At 45.4% G+C, this 11,913-nt stretch overlaps 1 protein-coding gene across 1 annotated transcript; it reads left to right on the top strand.

Moving 5' to 3' along the window:
• Positions 1–959: 959 nt before the first annotated feature.
• susd5 (sushi domain containing 5) lies at positions 960–11,494 on the top strand (the record flags this gene model as incomplete). The annotated part of the gene is made up of 5 exons (XM_083981535.1): positions 960–1,047; positions 2,033–2,210; positions 6,769–6,878; positions 8,326–8,514; positions 9,591–11,494. The coding sequence occupies 5 exons, from the start codon at positions 960–962 to the stop codon at positions 11,492–11,494; spliced, it is 2,469 nt and encodes an 822-aa protein (XP_083837661.1).
• Positions 11,495–11,913: the final 419 nt, after the last annotated feature.

The following is an 11,913-nucleotide window of genomic DNA, read 5'->3' as shown; positions in this document are numbered from 1 at the left end:
AACTGTGATTACTTTCACGCTCTGTATCTTTACACTCTGCAGCATTTTTATAGGTCGTAATGTTGCTTTCAGGTTTACCAGTGAGACTCAAACATGTGTGGGTGAGGGTTATCTTCACCTGCAGATCCTCGGAAACAATGCTCCAAAATGTGCTTTATGTGCCACCGTCTGTATCTCCTCCACCAATGGGACAGACAGAGAGAGAGAGACCAAAGAGTAGTAGAGGGGACAATTCACCTTAATTAAGATTATATGCCCAAAGGATCAGCTCCATTTGCCTGTGCTGAACCTGAGGTGCCTTTTTTTAGCCACCGGATATTAAATTGCCTATAAATAGCAACGCAGTGTCAAGTCTATGTGTAATTCCTCAACAAAAAATCCACACTTTTTAAACATTCATCAGGAGGGTTTATTCAACCCAGCTCTCAGTGAGCAGGTAGAGTCTCTGTGCCTTGCTCAGGGGAACTTCAGCAGCACCAGCACCAGCTCTTCCTCTCCTACCACCACCACCCTCCTCTTCCTCTGTATCTAACCGCCTTTTTTTTTTTTAAACCCACCCTGAGGATTTTGAGGCCGTGACGTATTTACTAACGGGGACACGCGAGTTTTCACACCGGTGCTCCATCTGCTTGCGAGGGCGACTATTTGTGGAGATAAACTGCGCCTCGCTCCTCGAGCGGCTCGGACCGTTTTCTTTCCGTTAACACCCGCATTTGTCAACACGCTGCGTCCACCTTCCTCACTCCACCTCTGTCCACCAGGAGGGAAATAGCTGCAGTTTGCTCTCCACCGACACTGCTTTCTTTCTGTGTCCCTGCAAGATTGTGAATACCACTGGAAGTTTTTTGTTTGTTTGTTTGCTTTTTTTTTGGGACACTTTTTCTCGACTTTCAGAGGGGAAAAGGAAGAAAAGGTGAAATTTAACGCGCGCGCAAAAAAAAAAAAAAAAAAATTAAAAGATGCTGGACCGTTGGACCCAAACTGCGCTGTCATTGGTCTTTGGCTGCCTGGCCTGTCTTGCGGTGACCTCTGTTGTAAACGCAGACGGTAAGTTCAGATTTTAACGGTGGGGAAACACCAAAACACACGAATGTGACAAGGAAACCAGACACTTCATTAGAAACTAATTAAAGCAAAAGTTGGAGGTGCTGCTGCGCACTGAGAGCGCGCGCAGCCACCTGCCTTGTCACCTCGTGCGTTTGGTGATCATTCTCTCTCAACCCATAAGTTCAGTTTTCTAAAATATGTGTTTAATGGGCATAAATGCAGCTTTAGTGCGCAGCCATCTTTGTTTTTCCCAGGTTTCATCATTTGTTAAAATTAAACTCTTATGTTCTAAACATCACAGCCCAGTTTCTGTAGTGTTACTGAACCCGGGCTAATGATGTGCCAGTGGAGGTGATAATGAAGTTGCTGTGTTAATCGGTCGCACCTGTGGCCAATTAACCACCAGAGGAGGAGGAGGACAAAGCAGCTGTTTGGACTGATCACTGATGAAAACGTGATTTTATTCAGCTGGTGAAATATAGCTGTTACAGTAACTGGCATTTTATGTGTAAATAAGCTGTTATAGCTGTTGTAAGGATTAAAAAAAGTCCTGATAAATTAATGTTTTACACCTGTCTTTGTTCTCCAATGAAAATAATTGTCACAGCAGATATTATAAATTAGCAAATTTCTAAAACAGTATGTATAAAGGCAAAAAAAAACGGATCACCTGTCACCTATCCCAATTAAAAAACTCAACTCCCAACACAAACTGTTTGCACATGTATAGCACATAATCTACTTTTAAAAATATAGTTCTCCTCATATCATGTGTGTTTTTTTTTCAAGAGGATGTTTAGGTTTTATCATAACCCACAAAATATTTTTGGAGTTGGAGGTGTCTAGTTTTACACATCCATCCATTAACTATAGAGGCTCACGGGTCATTTTTCTACACCTCTACCTGTCACTCTGTGATATATGAGGTGATAACAGGTAAAAGGAAGGAGGTTTTCCTCTAACTCCCCAGTCTGTCTCTTCTCAGGTCGAGTGTTTGTGTTGGACCTGAGGAACTCCTCCGACCTTCAGGGTTTCAGAGACGCTGAGCAGGCTTGTGCCTCACAAGATGCCCGCTTGGCCTCTGCAGAGGAGCTCCGTCACGCCGTGGTGGAGTGCTTCTTCTCCCCGTGCACCCGTGGGTGGCTCTATGGAGGCACAGTGGGGTAAGAGAAGCAAAGAAAAGGAGATATTTGTCCTCATTGTTTCAAGGGACGTGTCACGGAGACTGCTGATTTCTAGAGATGTCAAAGGTCATTTGTAGTGTGTGTGCTTCTGTGCGTGTGACGGAGGTTGCCGGAGTGGATGAAAGAGAAAGGAAGTAGAGGCAGCAGCGGCAGTTAAAGAGAGAGCAGGAAGATAGAAGAAGAGAGTGACACATTTCAAGGGGGAAAGAGAAAAAGCAGAGAGGAAGAGAGGGAGAAAGACTCCTCTGTTCCTTCCTGGAGGAGGAGGGAATTCAGAGCCGTGGTGTCATGTCGACAACTGCCTCCATTTACACCTCTCATCTCCACGGAAACATGACACAAAGCTTTCAGCATCCTGAGACAGGAACAGACACACACACACACAGAGCTGATTTGGACCTGGAGGAAGGCAGGTAGCCGATATGATACAGGCAGGTGTCTGATTGACAACTTGTATCCTTGGCAACAATTACAGAACAGGTAGTATGGCAGCCGTCATCCTGGGGTTTCAAATATAAGCCGATGACAAGGCTCTGTAGTTATAGTCACAGTCTAGTCAGAATAAAACATTTAGACAATGGAAAGGGAAAAATAACACAGTGCTTTGAGTGATGCTAACAAGCCAACATGCCTACAATGACGACGCTAACACGCTACTGTTTAGCTCACACGTGTCAAACTCAAGGCCCGGGGGCCAGGTCCGGTCCGCAAAAATTTCACATTTCTATTATTAATGGCCCACCAGTAGGGCGGTCACACTACTCACTCTACAAATCCCATAATACACTGCAACAGTTACCGTACAGTCGATTCGTGTCCAAGTAATAGACCACCAAGTGCCACCAAGCCCTATCCGCTCTTCTGTTGACAACCAATCAGCACATCGTCTCTCACTGATCAAACCTCCTCTCAGCTCAGGACCAAACCCCAAACATAGACAAGAACTCGTATGGACAAAATGGCACAGGACAGAGAAACAGGTTAAATATATGTGTTTTGTTCTGTTATTATTTTTACATTTGGCCCACTACATACTTTATGATTAAAAGTTTGGCCCCCTGTCTGATTGAGTTTGACACCCCTGGTTTAGCTGGTCCGATATTTACCATGTTCACCATCTCCGACCTTTGCTAATTATATTTATTTAGTAAAAAACTGAGGTGTAATTGAAACTTTTACCTTTAATTGACTGATCTACAGATACAGATACAGATTAGCAAGGCTACCCATAGCCTACTACAGCACAAGTAATGCTAACATGGCTAATGCTGATAACTTTTCCACAAGTATGTTGATTCTCTGTACATTCTTCCCTCAGGATGCTAAACCGTTGTTTAATGAGGTAAATGAACAATAAACAGTTAAATCATCACTCGGTGTAGAAATATTCAGTGTTACAAAACTGAACCTGCTTCAAAATGGCGGCTGCCCAAGAATGATGAACGTCTGGTCGGTGGAAAAGCTGACACATTTTTTTTTCTTTTTTTCTGTACACTCCCTGCTCTCTACGTGTTGAACAGTGGACATCAGCTTTCACACCCGCTTACCACGTTTCACAGTGTATCATCTGTCTTTGGCTCTGTCTGTCGTAGTTCATCTCCATGCCTCCTCATCACTCTTCCACCTGAACTCCCTTCATGCCTCCTCCGTGTTGGTGAAGAAAGTTTATAGTGACGTTAATGTTAATCAGAAAATATACACAGTGAAATTCATGTTTCAGATTATGTTGAGCTAAAGGGACACTGTTCTTTTTTTCCTGTTTACTCCATGAACGGCCCCAACATGTCATATTATATGCAAGCGCCACATTTAACTACGTCTATTTGGTGATGGAAGTATTTAGAAATTGAATATGACATAATGAGAGGTAATAATTTAGATCATTGATGATTCTGGGGTTAGTTTGTTGTGTTAGTGTGTAAAAAAAAACAGGTTAAATTGCACGGAACAGGAGTATCCCAACTGAGGGTGTTTCTGATCTTTTTGGGTTTTTCTGTTTCTTTTTTTTGCATTGGTGACATTATTGATGGTGACTTGGCACAGAGATGTGTAATTAGGCTGTATGGTCAGTGTCTTTTAGGCCCAGAAATCACAATCAAATTGACGTTTTCTGATCCATTCATGACTTATATGAAATGGTAAATCAGATGAGAAACGTTCAAATGGCAGCAGAATGAGTTCGGCTCATGTAGTGTGGACAGATTTTTTTTTTCATACACAGGGACAATTTCAAATAATTAGTTTGCAAAGTTGTAGTTTACATAGGCTATTCATTTTGAGGTGGGGGTGTGAGTGTGGAAAACACAGTCTATTCCTGTGGTTACATTTGTGCTGGTTCGTCAGCTTCCCAGAAGGTAACGCTCTGGTGTGAGCGCCAGTTGACCTATAGGCCTCAGTGGTGCCTTGACATAATTTTTAGGTCTGTTGCATAAGAACAAGTCCCTCTCAGATGGACTCTCCTGTCTTAACATCTTCGTCTTACCTGTCGATCACAGACCTGCTGCCGTGGTAACCAAACACAATAAGACAAACTGAGTTTCATACAAACACACACATCCTTGGAGGTTTTCCTGCAGTTATGTCATGTAAGGTGAGCATTTTGAGAAATGCTCAGCTGAAGTGTAGGCTACACTGCCCCTGGTAGAGGTCTCTCTCTCTCTCTCTCTCTCTCTCTCTCTCTCTCTCTCACACACACACACACACACACACACACACACACACACACACACACACACACACACACAGACTCACACTCAGAGATGCCTGCGGGAGCTATAGTTTAATGTGAAAACAGTCTTTGTGATTTTTGTCTCTGTCTGAGTGTTTTCTTGGCGATTTCTGTCTAACTCCACGTTTCTCTCTCTCAGACTTTTGTCCTTATAAGCTGAAGTTAGCGTGGCACAAGCATGCAGTATGACTCACACCGCTCTCTTCTCACAGTCTCACTGCACTGCCAGTCAAATTCTTTCCAATTACTGATGCTTTGATTAACTCAGTTACACAAGTTAGTCCTCACAGACACACACACACACACACACATTCGCTGACACACATGCACAACTCTGGGCCGATACCTTTTCCATTTGACGATGCCTGATGAATAACATTACCGGTCAAACCTGTTATTAATGAAAAGTGTAATATGGCCTCTAATTATGTTTCTAAGCTCAGTAAAACTTTGCTTTGAATTTTCTTTCCACTCGGGGTTGAGTGGAGCCGGGAGCTGCTATGGGAACATGATTTGATTGGCCTGGGAAGTTTGAGTCAGTCTTATCTGGTGCTCTTGGATGATAAATGGGCTAATGATGCTATAAACCTTGGTAATAATGAGGCAACAAAAATAGACTATTTACTCAGCATTTTTAGCCGTTGGAGCTTCTGGAGGTTGTGGATCGCTCACATTAGTCATCTGGTCTGTGTGGAATAAGTATTATATTAAGTCCCTGATGTTATGGTTGTTCTTTAAGGAGCTGGTTGTACATGGGAACATCTATTCCTAACGTACCATTGTGTGATAACATTATGTGACTGCTGATACTGCAGCATGTCTGAGCCATGATGTGTGTTCCTGACCTCTGATGTAATGCTGTAATAATATTTGAAAAAGCAGCAAATCTGATGGAAACTGAGAGTACAGCAAGTCATGTATACAATATAGTATGTCGTCATCTTACATTTATACATATAAACCAGAGCGACTTGTGTACTTGTGATGATGAGCAGAAATCTCTCTTTTTAGTCAGTGATGTGATTTGTGGTGGAAAAAAAGTATTCAGGTCTTTTTTTGAGTAAGTGAACCTGTACATTAATATAATACATCATCAGTTACACCTAGTTAAGCAGAAAATGTCCCTGTTTCAAAACTAAAAGTATATACTGTTATAGCTGGTCAATGTGGAGCTAGTAACTACACAGTTCAATATTTTAGTCCACTGGTTCCCGACCAAAGGGTCAGAAGATAAGTCTGAGGCGTGGTCACATAATTAATGATGATAATTTGTATTTTGGGATTCTAATGTCACAGAAATATTATCTTACCTTTTTAGGCTATTTAACTGAAACCATTAGGTACATCAAGTAAGCAATAACACCTAATTTTTGTCCAGAAACCAAAAAGCTTCAGGACTGAGATCAGGACTGAAAGAAACAGACTGTCTCTTATCATGTGTTTTTATGTTAAATCTTAATCTGAAAATAAACTTTCTACTAAAACTGAAAAATAAACGTAATGGAGTAAAAATGACTGTATTGTTTTTAACTCATAACTATACCCAACAGTGCTGGAGTAAATGTACTAGTCAACTTGCACAACAGGGTGTAATAATGTTCATGATGTGCAGCTGAGGGAGTAGAGTGTGTGTCTGTGTGAGAGTGTGTCAGAAATAAACAAAATGGGTTTAATCATGACCACCCTCAATGCTAGAGTCCCATAGAGGTGCTTAAGTGCTTCGCTGCGGGCCATTCACTCTCGTATCTTGTTGAAATTATTGGGTGTGCTTCTTATAGTCTGCCTGTGTGTGTGTCCACTTATTTGCAGGACCACGGTGTGTAATGGTGTGGGCAGCACACTGAGGGCCGTGGATGTGAGAACGGAAAATGCTACGGAGGACGCTGCTCACCTGGACGCCTTCTGTATCAAAGACAAAGGTCAGTGAAGACACAAACACAGATGTACGCCGCGCAGTCATGATTTATAAATGCGTACATAAAGCTGTGTAAAGTGGTGATCCGGATATGAATGGACGAGCTTTGTGCGTACACCATGTGTGTATCTGTGTGCAGCTCTCCTTCCTGAGATATTTACTGAGGTGTGAAAGAGGCTGTGTTCCTGCGTTCCTTCCATCTACACCTCTACTTTCAACACTACTCCCTGCGAGTGTGTGTGTGTGCATGTGTGTGCTTCCTACTTCTATGTTTTTACTCCTATCTGTCATCGTGTACCAATCTATAAGCCTTCTCACGAATATCTAAGTGTGTGATGTGATCCATGAATGTACTTACAGCCCTGACGGGGCTGAAGCTACATTCCACACACCTATTCCACTGGCGTGGACCTGACAGGGGAGGGGGCCAGCGAGTGGTTAGTTTTGGATCAGACTATGATTGGACACCACCCAGAAGAGATCTCTACCCCTTCCTCATAAACAGTAGAGCTACTGTGGCTGTGTATATACCACACACCCCGGGGCTGGGACAAGCACTCTGCTGTGGGAGAAATGAACAGTACGGATCCACTTAACACAGAGGAAAGCAATGACATAGCTTCACAGTCGGGGCTGTGGTTGTGGCTGCGGCTGCGGTTATGTAGCGATGGTTATAGTTACGATCTGAGGTGTGGAGGTATGCTAGTCCCATTATCAGGGCAGCACACAACTTCCACGTAACAGTAAATCAAGCCAGTTCTTGTGAAGTTGGTTTAAAATACGATTTTAGATATGTTTTTTGTAGCTTAAGTCCATGATATGACCATAGTAAATACATAATAGTAGCATAATTATAATTATAAATAATAAATATAATATAAATAATAATAAGTGCTGGTTTTGTCTATTGTGTAATGCAGGGCCTCTGTAAATTAAGTAGTTGACTTTAAATTTATGAGAACTGCATCATAAAAAAACTGTTTATTGTTCAATGTTACAGTAAATCAACAACTGGATGTATTATTAAAATGTTTTTTTATTATTATTATTTAGGAGCATGAATAAGATAACTTAGAGTGTGTTTCCTTAGTGTAATTACCATGAAAAATTAGACAAGAGTCGGCACAATACATGGGCCTTATCTCATCCCAGTGGCATTGTTAGTGGCTGTGTTTGTCGAAATTACATCCACATTTTCCCCAAACCCCACTGCTTCCTGTCCCTTGAGTTGTTCTTATCACTTTCTGTTTACAAATGGGATGGTGATGCTGTAAAGCTGGATAATAATAATAATGAATCATGTTTCATTAACCAGCCTGTGTAATACTGAATAGGGACGGCATCATCTTCATCTAGGAATTCACTTCAGTTACATCCCACTGTATATGTAGCCTGTGTCTTGTTCTTTTCTTTTTAACCCTATATGCATCTCTGTGCTTGTTGCTGACTAGGTGTCCCGTGTGGAGACCCCCCATCTTTTCCCAACGCCCGTCTGCAGGGGCACACTGGGTTCGAGATGGGCGATGAGCTGCTGTTCACCTGTGTGCCCGGTTATGTGATGCCCAGTGGACACAGTGCCTTCAGCCTGCTGTGCGACAGCTGTGGAGAGTGGTATGGACTGGTGCAGATTTGTGTCAAAGGTCAGAAGGTGTTTAAACTGTTTATCTTGGAGAGCAGGGGGGGGCAAGAGGCAAAAAGAAAAAGACCCCTTTTTGCTCATCTTCAAAGTTATGAGTTTTGACCCAGACAGGAGATCACACCGTGGGTCAACCTCCTCACTTCTTTGCTTGTTAGCTCCCAGTGTTGTTCAGTGACCGGTGCTTGATTTCTGGCTTTTAGGAAACAAAGTCTTAGTTGTGAGTTGGGAGGAAAATGGCCGCTGTGACACATCAGCGTGACATACCATAGTGTGTCCCAGTTCATAGTCGAAGAAGGAAGAGTCTATAAAGTCCATGGTCCATGGAGACGAAGTCACGTTTGTGCTTTAAAGCAGCGGTTCACAATCTGTTCCAGAAAAATCTTGAAGAGATAACAAAAGAGAAATAAAATCACAGTCACCTCTCATCTAGAATTGTATTTTTTAGTCATATGCTGTACACTTTCACCTAGTCAACTCTTCGACTCTTGATAACCTTCAAATGAATTGGCCATATCATGTAATAAAGGGTCACAAGACAACACCAGTTTATTTTAAAAGATCAGTTCAGTCTTTGGGGGGAGATACACTGATTTGCTGAGAGTTAGAGTTTGCTTAGAGGATTCAAATCACTCTCATGTCTGTTAAAACATCTCAGCAGGGTTGAGGCAGTAACCACAGAAGTTAAGCTGTAGCCTAGTTTAGCATAAAAACTAAGCATCCACCTGCAACCAAATCCACCGACTTGCAGCTCTAAAGCTCACTCATTAAACAACAACAAAAGTCCAAAAACAACATGTGCTGTTATGTTATGGGCTGTACTTTTTCTGGGTTGGTAGAAGTCATGAGGTCGGAAATAGCGAGCTATAAAGGTGTTGTTGGTTTTTGGATCAGAGCCAGTTTGTTTTCAGTCTTTATGTTAAGCAAGTAACCAATGAGCCATCATCATCCCAAAAGTCCAAATTACTCACATATTGCCACCAGAATATGAGAGTTGTTGATACACTTTGGTTTCTTGAGTTGAGCTATGTGATCGTTGATGTAGAGAGATCTGATGTTTCCTCTCTGTGTTTTCTTCAGATGAAACTGAAAGTCATGTTGACTACGAGGACAAGTTCACAGATTCCTACAGAGAGGAAGAGCGTCACAGTGAGAGCCCGCAGGAGGCTCACGGCCAAGTCTACGAGGAGGTGCAAGGACCTGCATACTCGGAGGAGAAGAGGAGTCAGGAGGAGCAAGAAACAAGCTTCGACGTCGAAGTAGAGCAGCAGCATCAAGACCAGCACGGAGAAGATGTAAAGATGATCGGTAGAACAATTGACGATGGTGTAAAAGGGGCAGAGAGAGATGAAGAACGGGCCGTCGAAGACTTCACAGGGCATCCGCGGTGGGAGCAGGAGAGGAGGGAGGTGGTCAGGGTCGATGCAGCTGCAGCCACAGAAGCGTCCGTCTCTCTTCTCTCCCAGAAACACATGTTTTGGTTCCCGTCCGAGGCCTTTCAGGAGGCGGGACATCCCGTCTCCACCAACCCGGTCACACAGACGACGCAGAGAGCCTCCGGCGCCCAATCAGAGGAGAGCAGAGAACACGAGAGTCAAGAGAGGCTCCACCCGCATCCGGTCGACGTGGACGACCACGATCCCGGCCAAGAAAGCTACGACGATACAGACGGCCGGGACGACGATGACGACAGCCGCCATGACGTCCATGAGGACAGCCACCATGATGATCAAGATGACCCCGACAGTCACCAGCACGAAGATGACCACGACGACCACGTGACGCACTACATTCCAGCTCAGCGTGACGATCTGGATGGACGGGACCGCCACGATAGCCATGACGACCACCATGAGGACCATTATGACATGGGCGAACATGAAGACGATCGCACCCGCTACGGCAGCCAAGAGTACGACGATCGAGACGACACTTTCGATGATCACCAGAGCTACGAGGATCACGAGGACGTGACGGACGATCACCATGACGATCGAGACCACGTGGAAGACTCGAGGCAACATCCAGACCACGACGACCACGACGATGGCGAGGACCATTACGACCTGGAAGAGCACGACAACGACCATTACACCGACCACGATGATCACGACCACGACGGCCAAGACAGCTACGATGATCACGATAGCCACGAGGACGACGACGGCGGTAATCAGCATGTGATCTTTTCTATAGCAACGGGTGAGCGCGGGAACGGCACTCAGAAGGGAGCGGGAGCGGGAGCGAAGGCCACCACCGACGAAACCTGGCTGGACGGGTATCCTGTCGTTCCAGAGGAGGCGGAGAAAGGCGACGCCACGACAGAAAGCGTGAGAACAGAAGACAGAGAGAGGGGGACGACGGACAGACCCAACGAAGTGGAAATGCGCGGACCGGCCCTTTACACCGGCTCGCCTGAGGAACGCGAGTCTCCCACCTCCGAGCCTGAACGGGAGGGAGCGGAGGAGGCGTGGCCCGGGTTCATCGCCACCGTTGCTCCTTCGTCTGACCATCCAGCGCCCTCAGACTCCCCCTCGTCCTCCGACACCCTCGACTACGTCACTCAACAAGCGGCGCCCACCCACTCCTGGCAGGGCGACCTCACCGAGCACCCCGTCCTCGATTACGGCCCAGCGCCACCGGTGCACGACGGCGACGACGGCGACATCCACGGCGATGTGATGGAGGAGCACACCGTGCGCAACCTGCCGGGTGAGACTGGCGAGAGGGCCGAGGCGGAGGGGGAGATGGGGGAGGCGATCTGCACGGGCGACGACTGCCCTCCGCGTCCGCCGAGCTCCTCCAGCCGAGGCCCCACGGTGGCCGCCATCATCGTGGCGGTGTGCGTGGTCGCCGTGGCGGTCACCATCGGGGTGTGGTGTTACCGACGGCAGCAGAAAAAGAGCTCGGTGTACGAGATGAACGGGAAGGGCCAGAGTCAGAGCAGACAGGGCCAACAGATAGAGATGCAGCAGAAGGTGTAAGAGCGAGAGACGAGGACAGAAGGACACTGACGGAGGGCAGAGACGTTCGCGGGTGACGGGACGATTCAGATGAACTTGAGAGGAGAGCACAGCCCTTCGTCCTGCTAGAAACTCCTGCATGATTGAAGATTTTGGATAGGTGTGAACAGATGAGTTGAGCTGCAGCCCCATATGAAACCTGCACAACATAAAGCAGTGGGAACTGATGCAACATCACAGCGGTGGTTCCCCCTTCCCTCTCACTTAGCAATTTTAAGGAAATTCAACCGTCTTTTTTCACACCTACTCATTATTTTCAATGCTCTAGCATCCAGCTGAGCAGTGCAGGGGCTGTGTCGCGACCGGACTCCAGGAACAGATAAAAGAGATTGTAAGGAAATGACCGTGTAGGAAAACCACAAGAAGGCCCGCCTGCCTGA

The sequence above is a fragment of the Trachurus trachurus genome, assembly GCF_905171665.1.
Source record: "Trachurus trachurus genome assembly, chromosome: 11".
NCBI classification, from domain to species: Eukaryota; Metazoa; Chordata; class Actinopteri; order Carangiformes; family Carangidae; genus Trachurus; species Trachurus trachurus.
The sequence above is the reverse complement of the archived record's forward strand: the minus strand, read 5'-3'. Positions and strand labels throughout refer to the sequence as shown.